At 54.4% G+C, this 15,296-nt stretch overlaps 1 protein-coding gene across 4 annotated transcripts in view; it reads left to right on the top strand.

The window, feature by feature from the left end:
• The window catches only part of LOC105498861 (FYVE, RhoGEF and PH domain containing 3), an 88,796-nt gene that overhangs the window by 60,367 nt on the left and 13,133 nt on the right, over positions 1-15,296 (top strand). For all 4 annotated transcript variants that reach the window (XM_071077550.1, XM_011771223.3, XM_011771224.3 and 1 more), the window contains exons 7-14: positions 1,275-1,413; positions 2,163-2,221; positions 4,475-4,621; positions 6,668-6,760; positions 9,007-9,086; positions 11,018-11,048; positions 11,504-11,611; positions 13,492-13,554. In XM_071077550.1, the coding sequence (XP_070933651.1) occupies positions 1,275-1,413; positions 2,163-2,221; positions 4,475-4,621; positions 6,668-6,760; positions 9,007-9,086; positions 11,018-11,048; positions 11,504-11,611; positions 13,492-13,554 (720 nt within the window). The remainder of the gene's footprint in view (positions 1-1,274; positions 1,414-2,162; positions 2,222-4,474; positions 4,622-6,667; positions 6,761-9,006; positions 9,087-11,017; positions 11,049-11,503; positions 11,612-13,491; positions 13,555-15,296) is intronic.

The raw sequence follows: 15,296 nt of genomic DNA, 5'->3' as shown, positions 1-15,296 counted from the left end.
GGCCGAGATAGGCAGATCACGAGGTCAGGAGTTCGAGACCAGCCTGACTGACATGGTGAAACCCTGTCTCTACTAAAAAATACAAAAATTAGCCAGGTGTGATGGTGGGTGCCTGTAATCCCAGTTACTCAGGAGGCTGAGGCAGGAGAATCGCTTGAACCTGGGAGGCGGAGGTTGCAGTGAGCTGAGATGGCGCCATTGTACTTCAGCCTGGAAAATAGCGAGAGTCCGTCAAAAGAGAGAGAGAGAGAGAGAGAGAGAGGGAGGGAGGAAGAAAGGAAGGAAGGAAGGGAGGAAGGAAGAATAAAAACAAGTTTCTTGTAGGGAGATACTTGGAGATTATGTCAATATGTTGCCGGAAACAGTCGCTTTTATGAAGATTTGGGTTTATCTCACCCTGTTGTATCCCAGGCATTTTTGAGCTCATCTGAGCTGGAAGCCATTCTGTTCTGGGCCCTGAGCCGGGTGAGGGTGGTTGAGACCCTCAAGTTGCTGGCAGGTGGGTGGGGAAGCTGGTGGACAGGATGACAGCGGCAGCAGGCCCTCACAGGCTGCCCAATGGGCATCGTCAGGGGGAGGCAGAGGCAAAGTGGCCCGGGCAGGAGGACCCGAGTGGGGACCACAGAGGTGACAGGGTGGCAGCATTCAGCACACGTGTCTGGGGTTCGGGTACCAGACGGAGACATGGCAGCAAGGAGGTGCTGCAGGGTGGGAGGCAGGCACGGGGAGCCGGTGAGCAGTGCTGGGCACGGGTGGGGCGCAAGGGTCTCAGCACCCGACTGGAACACTGGTGCGTTTATGTCGAGCGCGATCTGCAGGAGGACTCCCCAGCGGCTTCTAGGCATGAGGACGGGCCCTGGCCCGATTCCCAGTGGGGAGAGTTGGGCGAAGCTCTGCCTGATTTCTCAGCAGAGGGGTCAAGGGAGCCCTGCATAGGCCCACGGGTGGGTGGGGAGTAGGGAGAACCCACTCTTGAGAGGAGACAGTCCCGTCCAGGCATTTATTTTCTCCACTGAGGATGCATGTAAGAGAGCCAGCTCTGGGCCAAGGGCCATAGCCTGGGGTTCCAGTCCTTGCTCCATTGGTCAGTCTCTCCGAGCCTCAGTTTCCCCCATTGTAAAGTGTGGTCTGTGCCAGCCATGTCTTGAAGGGCAGTCAGTTCCGGGCAGCCAGTTCCAGGCAGCCTCCTGGGGCTGTGGTGGCCAAAAGCTGTGGCGGGGCCGGCGTCCACACACGTGTCCTTGGGGTGCCCCATGCTCCCTCTGTCCCCATAGAAGCAGGAGGTGTGTGGAAACCTGACGCTGCAGCACCACATGCTGGAGCCCGTGCAGAGGGTCCCCCGGTACGAGCTGCTGCTCAAGGACTATCTGAAGAGGCTCCCGGAGGACGCCCCAGACCGGAAGGACGCGGAGAGTAAGCTGGGGCCAAGGGCTCCCAGGAGGGCACAGGGGCACTTGCCAAGAACTGTGGGAGTGGGGAGAGAGGGGGAGAGAGAGTCGTGGGGTCGTGGGGGTAGGGGAGAGAGAAACAGAGAGACCAGAGGGAAAGAGACAGATACAGGGGAGGGAGAGAGATGGAGACAGAGAGAGAGATAAGGAGACATTGGGGAAAGAGAGGGAGAGGGAGGGAGAAACAGAGGGGAGGAGAGAGAGACACACAGACAGAGGAAGGAGAGAGAGAGAGAGAGAGAGAGAGAAAAAGTGAGACCCCTAACAGCCCAGGAAGGGACTTAGTGTCTTTGAGGGCAGAGAAAAATCTCCCCTGCTTGAAGTATGCGGGTAAACATTGGTCTAGGGAAGGTGCTACTAAATGCTGGCCCCGTTCAGAGCTTAGGCCCCAGAAATGGGCCTTATGGGGCTGGTGGGGGCTGCTCCTGGTCCAGTCACTGCCTGGTGTGGCTGGCAGGTAGCCCGGGCAGGCGTCTGCAGGATTGTGGGAGCCCCCTGCCTGGTATTGGCCCCAGCAGAAGGGATGTGTCTGCAGGGTCAGAGGCAGGGTCACCCCCTTCCTCTGGGCCAGTCCTCTAGAGTAGCCCAGGCACCATAGGAAAGGCCGACAGCAGAGACAGATCCTCTCTCTGGAGGCAGCTGCCCTGGAGCCCCTCAGGCAAGCAAAAATGGAGCCACCGTGGCCCCAGGCTGAACCCAGTCTTCCTCCTGCAGGGTCCTTGGAGCTCATCTCCACAGCCGCCAACCACTCTAATGCTGCCATTCGGAAAGTGGTGAGTGTGGGGCTCCGGCGGGGACCAGCAGGGTGGTGAGCAACAGTGAGGGCCGGGGGCCCTTGTGGGCCTGCCCTTCGCCCCCATCCTTCGGGGGGCTCCACGAGTGACTCCTTTACTCCTCTACTCCCGTCCCCAGGGGGGTGAGCTGGACAGCCCCGCCCCTTGCTATGATAGATCTGTGTCAGTGGTGAGTTATTTAACGCTCTATGCCTTAGTTTCCCCATCTATAAAATGGGAGCCCTGACAGCCTGTCTCATTGGGCATCTGTGGAGACTAAAAGAATCACTCTGGCCGGGCGCGGTGGCTCACACCTGTAATCCCAGCACTTTGGGAGGCCGAGGCGGGCGGATCACGAGGTCAGGAGATCGAGACCATCCTGGCTAACATGGTGAAACCCCGTCTCTCCTAAAAATACAAAAAATTGGGCATGGTGGCGGGCACCTGTAGTCCCAGCTGCTCGGGTGGTTGAGGCAGGAGAATGGCATGAACCCGGGAGGCGGAGCTTGCAGTGAGCCGAGATCCCACCACTGCACTCCAGCCTGGGCAACAGAGCCAGACTCCATCTCAAAAAAAAAAAAAAGAAAGAAAGAAAAAAAAAAAGAATAAACAAAAACCAGGAAAAAAAAAAAAAAGGAATTTCCTTTGTTTTCTAAGTATCCATTATGTTCCAGGTACTTCCCCTAGGCAGTTTCATTTAATTATCCAAATCCAGGTCTTTTCTCCCAAAACTCACACACCTCTCAGAGAATGGCTGTTTCATGACCCCTAAAACGCTAAAGACAGTGAGAGCTGCAACATATCCAGGGTCAGCCCCAAGTCCTGCCCCACAAAGCGGTCTCCGGCCTGCCCCAGACAGTGTCGGCCACGTGGTACCGTGGAACTCAGCCCTAGATGGCCTGAGCCCATGGCAACTTTTGTGTTCAAAAGCCTCAGCAAGGCCAGGCAGGGTGGCTCACAGCTGTACTCCCAGCACTTTGGGAGGCCGAGGCGGGCAAATCACTTGAGGTCAGGAGTTCGAGACCAGCCTGGCCAACATGGTGAAACCCATCTCTACTAAAAATACAAAAATTAGGCGTGGTGGCGCGCACCTGTAAGCCACTGGGTGTGGGGGAGCACTCCACATAGAATGCTCAGAACAGGACCTGGTGCAGGAAGTGTCAGTGCTCAGTGTTACTGTCATTCATTCACTCACTAAAGCTGCATTAGTCCCTTCATGGACTGGCTCTGTGCTCACCCAGCCCCCTAGGACGTGACAGGTGCACACCCAGCCCTCCTACTGCACACCAGGTGCTTGCCCAGCCCTCCCAGTACATGCCAGGTGCATACAGTTCTCCACTATTAGACACCAGCTGCACACGCAGCCCCCCAGTACGTACCAGGTTCACACCCAGCCCCCGGTACACACCAGCTGCACACCCAGCCCCCAGTAGTGGGCAGGTGCACAGCCAGCTCCCCTGTGTATATACCAGGTACCTGCCCATTCCCCCAGTTCTCAAAAGACCCTCACCCCTACCCTGGTCTGCTCCTCTAAGCTCTCTGCTGCTGGCTCCTCTAGTGCCTCCCACACCCTGTGCCCACTTGCACCTACCTGCATTGGTGCCGGAGACAGAAGGGTCAGCCAAACCCACCTGCCTCCAGGGTATACAGGCTGAGATCACTCAGGTCCAAGGACGGGGCTTCTGAGGCACGGCAGGTCCAGACTCGGACACGTGACTGTTGTCGAGGTTGCTGCAGGCTCAGCTCTGCCTTCCGCTGCACTGGCATCCGGCTCAAAGCTGGGCCATGAGCTTTGACCTCGTCCCATCGCACTTCTGGGTGCTGGTTACCCACGTGACCACCCCAGCAGTCACCATGGCCAGGGAAAGGTGACATATGGATTGTCCGAGTCTGGGTCTCAGACACTCAACTGACCTCTCTGTGCCTCAGTTTCCTTGTCTGTAAAATGACGATAACAATGGCACTCACCTCACTAGGTGAGTTAAAACGTGTATCATATGTAGAACAGCACCTGGCTCACAGCATGGTTAGCTCTGTTGCTGTTTATCATTGTTACTATGTTCTGCATGGCGAACTCCTAGTCATCCTTCAATACTCAACTCAAACATCACTCTGATTTCCCTCCCACCCCTGTCAGTAGCTCATTGTCCTCTCTGGATTCTGAGCCACAGTTGCAGGGAAGGGCTCCGCGTATCTCTAGGTTACCAGCCACTTTCACAGACCTTTGGTGCCTGAGCCCCATGTCTCTTGCAGGAGAAAATGCACAAGCTCTTGGAGGTGTACGAGCAGCTGGGTGGGGAAGAGGACATTGTTAACCCGGCCAATGAGCTGATCAAGGAGGGCCAAATCCAGAAGCTGTCAGCCAAGAACGGCACCGCCCAGGACCGCCACCTCTTCCTGGTGAGCCTGGCTCCTGCCAGCCCAGCCGCAGAGCCTCCCTTGCCATTTGTCTCAAGCCCAGGGCAGTGCCAGCAGGGCTCTGGCTGCCCAAGGACATGGCTCTTCTGTGGCCTCTCCTACTGGGACTCTGGCTCCCTCTCAGACCCTCAGCATCCCTTCCCTAGCCACAGGGAGCCTCGCTTCTCCACATCCAGACACCAGACTTTTGCCAGCGGCTTCTCCCCATTTGCTGCAAATATCTCATTTTTTAATCCCTCACAGCCAATACCTCTTTCCTCCCCAGAATTGAGCAGACTCCAGCTTGTAGCAACCAGGAGAGCACAGAGAACTGTAGCAGCAAATCATGTTTTCAACTATTCCTAAGCCAAACCCTGGCCGGGAGGGAGGGGAAGGCGGGATGGAAGTGTAATTCAAGACCCACCCCGGGTGCCGTGGCGCAGTAGAAACAGATATGGTTCTTCTTTCCTCCTCTATTTTCCTCTAGCTTCTAATTCTCCTTAAATAAACAATTATTTCTTTGAAAGTTTTTTTTTAAGTTTTTAAAAATTATGTTAACTAAAACTCATTTTTGCTTTACAATTCTGAGTTTTGACTAATACAGTTGTGACCACAATCAAGTTACAGAACAGTTTTTTGTTTTTTTTTTTGTTTTTTTTTTTTTTTTGAGACGGAGTCTCACTCTGTCGCCCGGGCTGGAGTACAGTGGCCGGATCTCAGCTCACTGCAAGCTCCGCCTCCCGGGTTTTACGTCATTCTCCTGCCTCAGCCTCCCGAGTAGCTGGGACTATAGGCGCCCGCCACCTCGCCCGGCTAGTTTTTTGTATTTTTTTTAGTAGAGACGGGGTTTCACTGTGTTAGCCAGGATGGTCTCGATCTCCTGGCCTCGTGATCCGCCCGTCTCGGCCTCCCAAAGTGCTGGGATTACAGGCTTGAGCCACCGCGCCCGGCCTGTTTTTTTTTTTTTTTAAGACACAGTCTCGCTCTGTCTCCCAGGCTGGAGTGCAGTGGCTCAATCTCAGCTCACTGTAACCTCCACCTCCCGGGTTTAAGCAATCGTCCTGCCTCAGCCTCCCGAGTAGCTGGGATTACAGGCACGTGCCACCACACCCGGCTAATTTTTGTATTTTTAGTAGACACAGGGTTCACCATGTTGGCCAGGCTGCTCTCGAACTCCTGACCTCAGGTGATCCACCCACCCAAAGTGCTGGGATTACAGGTGTGAGCCACTGCGCCTGGCCAAGTTACAGAACAGTTTGATCACTGGCCCCCTCCCACCAAAATTCCCTTGTCCCACCCCTTTGTGGGCAAGTGCTCCCCTGCCCTGGCAACCATGGATCTCTTCTTTGTTGCTAGAATTTTGCCTTTCCTGAATGTCACATCAATGCCATGAGATGAGTCTGGCTCCTTTAGCTCCCCATGTGGGTTTGAGAGATTCATCCGTTTTGGTGAATGTATCAGTAGCTCATTCAAAAGTTTTGGTTTGGCTGGATGTGGTGGCTCACGCCTGTAATCCCAGCACTTTGGGAGGCTGAGGTGGGCGGATCACCTGAGGTCAGGAGTTCGAGACCAGCCTGGCCAACATAGTGAAACCCCATCTCTACTAAAAATATAAAAATTAGCCAGGCGTGGTAGCACCTGCCTATAATTCCAGCTACTCGGAAGGCTGAGGCAGGAAAAGCTCTTAAATACGGGAGGTGGAGGTTGCAGTGAGCCAAGATTGTGCCATTGCACTTCAGCCTGGGCAACAAGAGCAAGACTCCGTCTCAAAAAAAAAAAAAAAAAAAAGTTTTGTTTTTTTGATTATACAATTAGCTCATATTCATGGTTTAAAAATTTAAAAATAGAAATGAACAAAAATAAAGCTAGTGACTAGAGTCTCCTCACTCAAAGATGTAACCGTAGTTAAAATTACTGCACATATCTTTTAAAAATATTTTTCACTTTATAACATTAAAAAAAATGAAAAGATCTCATGAAGCTCACTGGGGCTCTTGGGGGTGGCCTGCGGGCAGCTCCCGTTCCTCACCTGTGCCATCCCTCTTGCAGTTCAACAGCATGATCCTTTACTGCGTGCCCAAGCTACGGCTCATGGGCCAGAAGTTCAGCGTCCGGGAGAAGATGGACATTTCAGGCCTCCAGGTGGGTGAGCTCCTCCATCTCAAACCTGTCCCCCTGGAAGGGGCACTGAGCAGGGCTGGGAACACCGGGCTCTGGCTGCTGAGGCACTCAGCCTGGCACCCCTGCCTGCTTTTCCAAGCCACAGACCCCATCTGTGACCAAGGCATCGTCTCAGTCCTGGTGCCCCAGGCCGGAAGGGCAGGATTCCATCCCTCTCTGCTTCGCCCACCTGCCACGTTGCTGCCAACTCCCCTTTCTGCAGAGCCTTGGAGGATGCAGGGGGCAGTAGGGATGGCACCAGGACCTGGACCGAACCCTGTCACCTCTAAGACTGGGACTCGGGGCCCTATTTACAAACAAAAACATGAAGCCCAGGGTTGCAGGGAGAAATCCTGGCTGGGGCAAGGGCCTGCTTCCCTTCCCTGGTTCCTGGGTCCCGAGCTCTTTCCTGTCCTCCTGCACCGGAGCTGGGGGAGGGTTCCAGGCAGATCTGTAGCATGGTCCAGAATGACTTTTTTTTTTTGAGACGGAGTCTCGCTCTGTCGCCTAGGCTGGAGTGCAATGGCGTGATCTTGGCTCACTACAATCTCCACCTCCTGGGTTCAAGGGATTCTCCTGCCTCACCCTCCCGAGCAGCTCCAATTACAGGTGCACGCCACCATGCCCAACTAATTTTTGTATTTTTAGTAGAGACGGGATTTCGCCATGTTTGCCAGGCTGGTCTCGAACCCCTGACCTTGTGATCCACCCACCTCAACCTCCCAAAGTGCTGGGATTACAGGCGTGAGCCACCGCGCCCAGCCTAGTTAGTCATTATTTTTAATGGTAGTTCTTAACCTGGAGTACAATGGCGTGATCTCGGCTCACTGCAATCTCCACCTCCTGGGTTCAAGGGATTCTCCTGCCTCACCCTCCCGAGTAGTTGTGATTATAGGTGCATGCCACCATGCCCAGCCAATTTTTGTATTTTTAGTAGAGACAGGGTTTCACCATGTTGGTCAGGCTGTTCTCAAACTCTTGACCTCATGATCCACCCGCCTCAGCCTCCCAAAGTGCTGGGATTACAGGCGTCAGCCACCATGCCCAGCCATGACTGATTTTTTATAGAGAAACACTAGAAAAGTGGTTTCTTCTAACTACTGTAAAAAGCCAGGCATGTAGTTTTAGTGGCTCACGCCTACAATCCTAGCACTTTGGGAGGCTGAGGCAGGAGGATCACTTGAACCCAGTTCAGGACCAGCCTTGGCAATGTAGTAAAACTGTGTCTCTATAAAAAATAAAAAATTAGCCAGGCATGGTGGTGCACATCTCTATTTCCAGCTACTTGGGAGGCTGAGGTGGGAGGATTGCTTGAGCCCAGGAGGTCAAGGCTGCATGATTGTGCCACTCACTGCACTCCAGCTTGGCTGACAGGGCGAGACCCTGTCTCAAAAATAACTTAAAAAAAATAATAAAACAACCTTAAAAAAAGGTATTTTCTCTAGTTAGTCTTTTATTTCTTAACCCGAATTCAGAGAATTTCAAGGTAAGAAGGGATTTTTGGTGGCATTAAGCAAATGACTACATATTTTGATTTAGCAAATGTTTTTGGAGCACCCATTCATTCAAAGCCCTCTCAACTCCCACTGCAATGAGACACGGAATAGGTGTGAGCTACCGCGCCCAGCCGTGGTCTCTGTGGTCTCATCCTGATGGAAGAGGATGGAATTTGAGGCTGTGGTTCTGTGAAGAAGTGACCCCATTTTCATTAGTTCTGGGCACGCATTGTCCTATTTACATCTCATCTCAGGGCGCACCTGCTCAGGGGCGCAGACTCTACAGGGTGGCTAAGGCCATCCTTGCTCTTCTCATCAGGTCCCTTTCCATCCTAAGGGGACGTGGCTGCTGTAGGGGGGCAGTGCCAGTGGTGCCTGTGGGGAATGGCTTGGCTTCGAGGAGGATGGATGGGGGCGACATGGGGAGGAAACCTGACAGGCTGGGTGTCGGGGGATGGATTTGGTCAGCAGAGTTCCAAGCATAGAAGATGAGCGGTCGCAGCTGTGTCTGAGCAGGGTGGGAGGCCCGCTGTTCCCGATGGACCAGTTCATGCAGCAGCCACGGTGACCTGGGCCTCTGCGCCCCTCTCCCTGAGAACTGTGGGGCTGCAGGCTCACCTCTGCTACCTCCTCGGGGAAATACTTCTAAGTCAGAAAACGTGAGGCTGGAGTTAAGGACCCGCTAAAATGACCAGCTGGGGTTTGCTTTGTTCTTTGTTCTTGCCCCTTCAGGTGCAGGATATCGTCAAGCCGAACACAGCACATACATTTATCATAACGGGAAGGAAAAGGTCCCTGGAGCTGCAGACGCGGTACGGAACGGGCTGTTTCTAGTGAATGTCTTTGACCTCAAGTCTTCTTTTTCTAAACTGGATAACCTGCAATATATTTTTATTTATGTATGGCTTAAAATTTAACAGTACTCTTACCCAAACACCAGGGTGCCGTCTAGGTCCTGCTGCTTGCTGCACAGAAAGCCAATCACTGAGATGATTATTGCCAAGGAAGAAGCTTTAATTGGCCAAGGAGATGGGAACTCCGTCTCAAATCCATCTCCCTGACCAGCTAAAACTAGGGACACATACAGCAGGGAAGAAATGTAACAATGTGTAAGAAAACAGGAACTGGGGGGGCAAGGAAGCAATCATGATGGATAAAGGGTCTGGGCATCTCATTGTCTGGATGTGGTGACCTGGTGAGTTTCAGTCCCTTGATGGTTTTTTTTGAGAGGCCTTAAGGTTACTGAGGAAGGAACTCAGATAAAACAAATGTTAACTTTCTTTTTTTTTTTTTTTTTTTTTTTTTGAGACGGAGTCTCGCTCTGTCGCCCAGGCTGGAGTGCAGTGGCGCGATCTCGGCTCACTGCAAGCTCCGCCTCCTGGGTTCACGCCATTATCCTGCCTCAGCCTCCCGAGTAGCTGGGACTACAGGCGCCCGCCACCTCGCCCGGCTAGTTTTTTGTATTTTTAGTAGAGACGGGGTTTCACCGTGGTCTCGATCTCCTGACCTTGTGATCCGCCCGCCTCGGCCTCCCAAAGTGCTGGGATTACAGGCGTGAGCCACCGCGCCCGGCCGACTTTCAAGCTTGAAGACTGGAAGGGTCAATTTGTATGTTTATCGGAAAAACTATCTATAGGATGATCAGGGCCCTTTCAGTACCAAGGGAAGTCGATGAAAATTAAGCCTCTGCCCACCTCCTGTTCAGCAGGCCCAGCACATTCTTAGTCCTCTCTTGAGTATTCTTCTAGGATTTTCTTTTCTTTCTTTTTTTTTTGAGACAGAGTTTCGCTCTTGTTGCCCAGGCTGGAGTGCAGTGGCGCAATCTCAGTTCACGGCAACCTCTGCCTCCCAGGTTTAAGTGATTCTCCTGCCTCAGCCTCCTGGGTAGCTGGGATTACAGGCGCCCGTCACCACACCTGGCTAATTTCTTGTTTGAGTGAAACCCCAGCGGGGTTCCACCATGTTGGCCAGGCTGGTCTCGCACTCTTGACCTCAAGTGATCCACCCACCGACTTGGGCTCCCAAAGTGCTGGGATTACAGGTGTTAGCCACTGCGCCTGGCCCCTTCTAGGATTTTCTATGCACATGCACCTGTATCTACGTTTTAAATCACAGATGGCTGTTTATACCTGTCCTGCATCTTGCTTTTTCACTTAATTTGTCAAGAATCATCCCATATCTGCACACCATTCCTAAAGCAACATAATTTTCCATTAATGATCATTAGCTAGTTCCCACTGACGAGGACCTGGGCTCCTCCTGAACCTGGCCATCACAAATGGTGCTGCAAGCAGTGTCCTTGTTTTTAGGTGTTTCTGCATATGTGTAGTTGTAGCCATCAGATAGATTGCTGACGTAGAATTGCTGGTCACAGGGTAGTGCATCTGTTTGAAATTTTGGTGGCTGTTGTCACACTACCCTTTAAGGTGATGTCAGGCTGTGCTCTGACTAGCCATATATGGGAGTTCTGTTCTCCCACAGCCCACCAACAGTGGGATCTTCGTAATGACCCATTATGGTCCAAGGAGGCATTGAATTACAGCCACTGCAGAGGGCTCCACGTGGCTCACCTGGCCCCACCAGGCCACAAGTGTTTTGAGGCCCTTGGGGACAATCTTCCCATCCTTGAGCTGCGTTGACAAGCCAGTGCGTGGCTCGGGTGTGCTGCAGGGCTGAGAGAGGGCTGGTCATTTAGAGTCAGTATCCAAGACTGGATTAATACAAGACTGTTTTGGTTTTATAGGACAGAGGAAGAGAAGAAAGAATGGATTCAGGTGAAGCTTCTAAACTTGTAAAGTAACCAAACGACCAAGTGATTGAGCAGTAAGGCCATTTATGTTGGGACAGAGGGTGGGGGCCCTGGCCTCCGGGACTGCTGGCCCTGTGCTGCACCCTGCAGGGATGCAGTGACCACACTGTGCCTTCATAAGCACCTTCAGATGTCACAGGCCTTTCAACCCATTCATTTGTTTGAGAGCCCCCAAATAAACATGAACAGGCCTGGTGGAGTCACAGGCCAGGTTCCCCGCTCAGGGTGGATCTCCTCAATCTGGACAGCTCGAAGGGGAGACCACATCATTGGTAGCAGGGAAAGGAGATGGCCAGTGGCCTGGGCATTGTTCCGGGAACGCCAGGGCCCATCCTCGGGACAGAGGCAGGCGTATCCTTCCTGCGGGTAGCGTCCTCCCACACCCCTTGATGGTCCTCCCTGTTGTGTTGCTGTGTCCAGATCATCCAGGCCACCATTGAGAAGCACAAGCAGAACAGTGAGACCTTCAAGGCTTTCGGTGGCGCCTTCAGCCAGGATGAGGACCCCAGCCTCTCTCCAGACGTGCCTGTGAGTCAGTGGCCCGGGGTGCAGAGGGGCCTCCAGGGGACAGGCTGCCTGCGGAGAGCAGAAGGCGCTGGCGTCTGGGTGGACAGCCCAACCTCCAGGCTTTCCTCCTGCTGTACCAGGGACCAGGACAGCGGGCGCTCCCTTGCGTTAAAAGAAAAACTTCAGACAAATTAAATGTAACAATTTAATTGAGCAAACAACTATTCGTGGATGGGACAGCACCTGCCCCCTACAACCCTTGAGACCAGAATAGGTCCAGAGAGCCTCCTCTGCTGCTGTGTGGTCGGAGAGGATGTATGGACAGAAAAGGAAAAGTGAAGCCCAGAAGCAGCTGGGTTGGTTACAGCTCCGCGTTTGCCGTGTTTGACGTGGTTTGAAGCGTCGGCCACCTTTCCATGGCAGCTTTAGACTGAACTTAATTTCACCCCTACCCACCCTCCACTAAGTGCCCGCTGCAGCCTGCTGGGCCCCAGGCCCGTGGTCAGTGCCCAGGTGGGCGGGAAAGCAGGATGTGGCCGTGGAGGAAGTGCTCCCGCGTGACCTGTTTGGTTGTCTGGTGCCTTCTGCACAGCATCCTATGCACCAAGGAATGTTACATCATCCCCGTGGAAACTGAGTCTCAGAGAAGCTCGGTGACATGGGTTGTGGACCCGGCGTCACAGGGCTGTGGTGCACTGCCCACATACCACTCTGGCCCAGGACGGCCCATGACTGCAGACACCTTTCTGTGACTGTATTTTCCCCCCAGTGCCCCCATGCCCTGGGAGATGGTGGCTCAGAGCCCCTTGGGGGAAGCAGTAGGAGCATCTCACTCCCCATCCTCATGTGGAGCTGCCCCAAGGGCCCAGGGGGATTTCATGTGGAGACTTAGGCTGGGAAAGAGGCAGGGCTACAGGGTCCTTGCCCAGAAGCCTGGCCAGGGAGTCAGGGCTGCAGCCCCAGGACCAAGCCTCGGCCATTTCTCCCCGCAGGGCTTCCCTGGAGTCAGGGAGAGAGGATTGGGTGAGGAGGCTGATGTCTGCCCACTGCAAGGAAGGCCCTGGAGCCACTGGCCCTGGACAAGGCATAGGGGTTGGAACTGTAGCAAGGACACATGCGGGGAGGCACCCAGGAGAGACGCTGCCCTGAGTCCTATGCCAGGCCCTCTGCTCCAGCCTTCACGGGGGTACCGGGCATGACTCAGAGTTAGGGTGCCCCAACTCTCGCCGCCTGACCCAGACCCCACAGGCCCGAATCCCAACTCCAGGCTGGCTCTGCCCTCTGTACCACCTCCATGGGTCTGCCTGGCACAGCCCACCTCCCCCATATCCACTTCATATTTGTATCAAGTCCACTAGGTTTTTTCTGCTTTCTGCATTCACTTTGTAAGAACTTTGCATCATCCAGAAAGGAAGAGTCCTGGGACTGCCTTGAGTGGAGGTGACCTGGGAATGTGAGACACTGAGCCTGGCTGTCCTTAAAGCTGGCCAAGCCCTTTCTATCCAGAGGCTGAGCCCAGAGCCTCACTCTGCTGAGAAAGTGGGGGCTGCAGAGACTCTCCACAAAGAGCCCTGGAGGATGAGAGAGAACCCAAAGGGACCCTCCTCACTTGGTGACTTGGTGTGAATTAGAGCCCCTGATCAGGGTGGCCCAAAGGGAGGCGTCACCCACCAGCCACCCACCACACTGGCAGATGCTCCTAGGAGAGGCCTCCAGCTCAGGCCAGGCCCAGGGAGGAAGCAGCTTCCCCAAAGGCACAGCAAATCCTAGGCCTGGGAATTCCTGCTCCTGAGCCTGCCCTCAATGCACGGGGGTGCTGGGGGCCTCAGGAGCTGTCCCCGCTGCACAGGGGCTGCGTGGCCCTGGAATCTCCTCTCACTCGGCCTCTGTGTCCCTTCCAGATCACGAGCACCAGCCCTCTGGAGTCTGTGGTGACCACCGAAGGCGGTTCAGGTGCAGCAGGGGTAAGTGCCATATGCTCAGCGGTCAGCAGGGGTGAGAGGCGGAGCAGGGGGTCAGACCAGGATGACCTGTAGGGAAGATGGAGAGGGAGGGTCAGACCGGGGCCTCCTGGAGGCTGAGGACTGAGGGGCCAGCCTGTCCTGCTCACTGTGCCTGGGGGCCTGGGTGTGTGGAGGTAAAGCCATGTCTGAGTCCAGGCTCTGATGACTTGTGTGGTCACTGCAGAGGACTCTGTGAGGCAGGCACGCGGAGGCCTGTCAATGTGGGGATGTCCATTACCTAGTTGGAGGTGGTCACACAGCTGGGCACACATGTGAGAATCCTCTGAGCTCCAGGTGAACATTTCTGCTCTTAACATGTGTGAATCGTCCCATAAAGCGTGTGTTGACAGTGCAAGGTCCTCAGGAGGCTCAGTAACACAGAGGACTGCTTAGTCCTTCACCCCAAGCTGCGGCCAGGGAGGCCTGAGCCTCCCAGCCTCTCCCCGTCTGTGTTCTCTTGTGCCTTATGGCAGCCAGCCCACAAGGGTGCTGCTCCGGCCAGGCAGGCTGTGTCCACGCACCCGCCTGCTAGGGGATGTGCTGTAGGAACTGGGATGAGGCCTGCCTCCTCCATTTAATCCGGGAAGTTAAAGAGGATGAGGGCCAAGAGCATCTGTACCTGGAGCCATCATCATTGGCGCCCAGGCCTGGCACTCACCAATGCCGACAGCAACATCACCCTGGAGCGCCCCATGTGGCTGCTGCACCCAGATGCGGGAGGGCGATTCTCTGGGCGCTTCGCCTCCCCCTATGCTGTGCAGGCTCAGAAATGACGTGGCCCCAGATGGCTGCCCTAGCCCCACCCCAGACAGGGGTCTGTCCAAGTGGGCTGGCCGCTGGCTGCCGCCTCCCATGACCTGAACTTTACCAGGCCCCACCCATCGTGATCTGGGCTGGCCCGGCGTTGGGAAACCATGAAGAAACTTAGGAGGCCTCGGGAAGGATGTAGTGCTTCAGAGGCACAATGGAGTGCGCAGGCGTGGGGGGACTTCCAAATACATCCCAACAGGCAAGAGGAGAGACCCCCAGATTGACAAAGCACAGCCACCTGACCTCTGCAGAGCAGACGGGCACCCTGCAGGGACATCTCATTAACACTGAAACGAGGAAGTCTGACAGCCTGCGGGGAAGTGGTCCCCTGGCCTCCTAGGAGAAAATCTCCTCTCACTTGTCTCTCCTTCTGTCTGGCCTCACCCTGCTTCCTGGCCACCCTCCCTGGAGATGCCCTGGGCTCCCCTTGCCCTGCCAGGCCCCAGGGATTTGACATCTGCTGTTTGCTCTGTCCAAGTCTATGAAGCCCCGTAGCCTGCCCCAGCGGTCCCTGATAAAAATGTCTCAGTGACAGGAGTCTGCCCATCAGCAACTTGTTTTTTTTTGAGACGGCGTCTCATTCTGTTGCCCAGGCTGGAGTGCAGTGGCGTGATCTCAGCTCACTTCAAGCTCTGCCTCCCGGCTTTACACACCATTCTCCTGCCTCAGCCTCCTGTAGTAGCTGGGACTACAGGCGCCTGCCACCACGCCCGGCTAATTTTTTGTATATATATATATTTTTTTTTCAGTAGAGATGGGGTTTCACCGTGTTAGCCAGGCTGGTCTCGATCTCCTGACCTTGTAATCTGCCCTCCTTGGCCTCCCAAAGTGCTGGGATTACAGGTGTGAGCCACTGCACCCAGCCTTTTTTTTTTTTTTTTGAGACGAAGTGT

The sequence above is a fragment of the Macaca nemestrina genome, chromosome 14 (genome assembly GCF_043159975.1).
Source record: "Macaca nemestrina isolate mMacNem1 chromosome 14, mMacNem.hap1, whole genome shotgun sequence".
Taxonomy (NCBI): Eukaryota; Metazoa; Chordata; class Mammalia; order Primates; family Cercopithecidae; genus Macaca; species Macaca nemestrina.
This window is presented reverse-complemented; position numbering and strand designations above follow the sequence as displayed.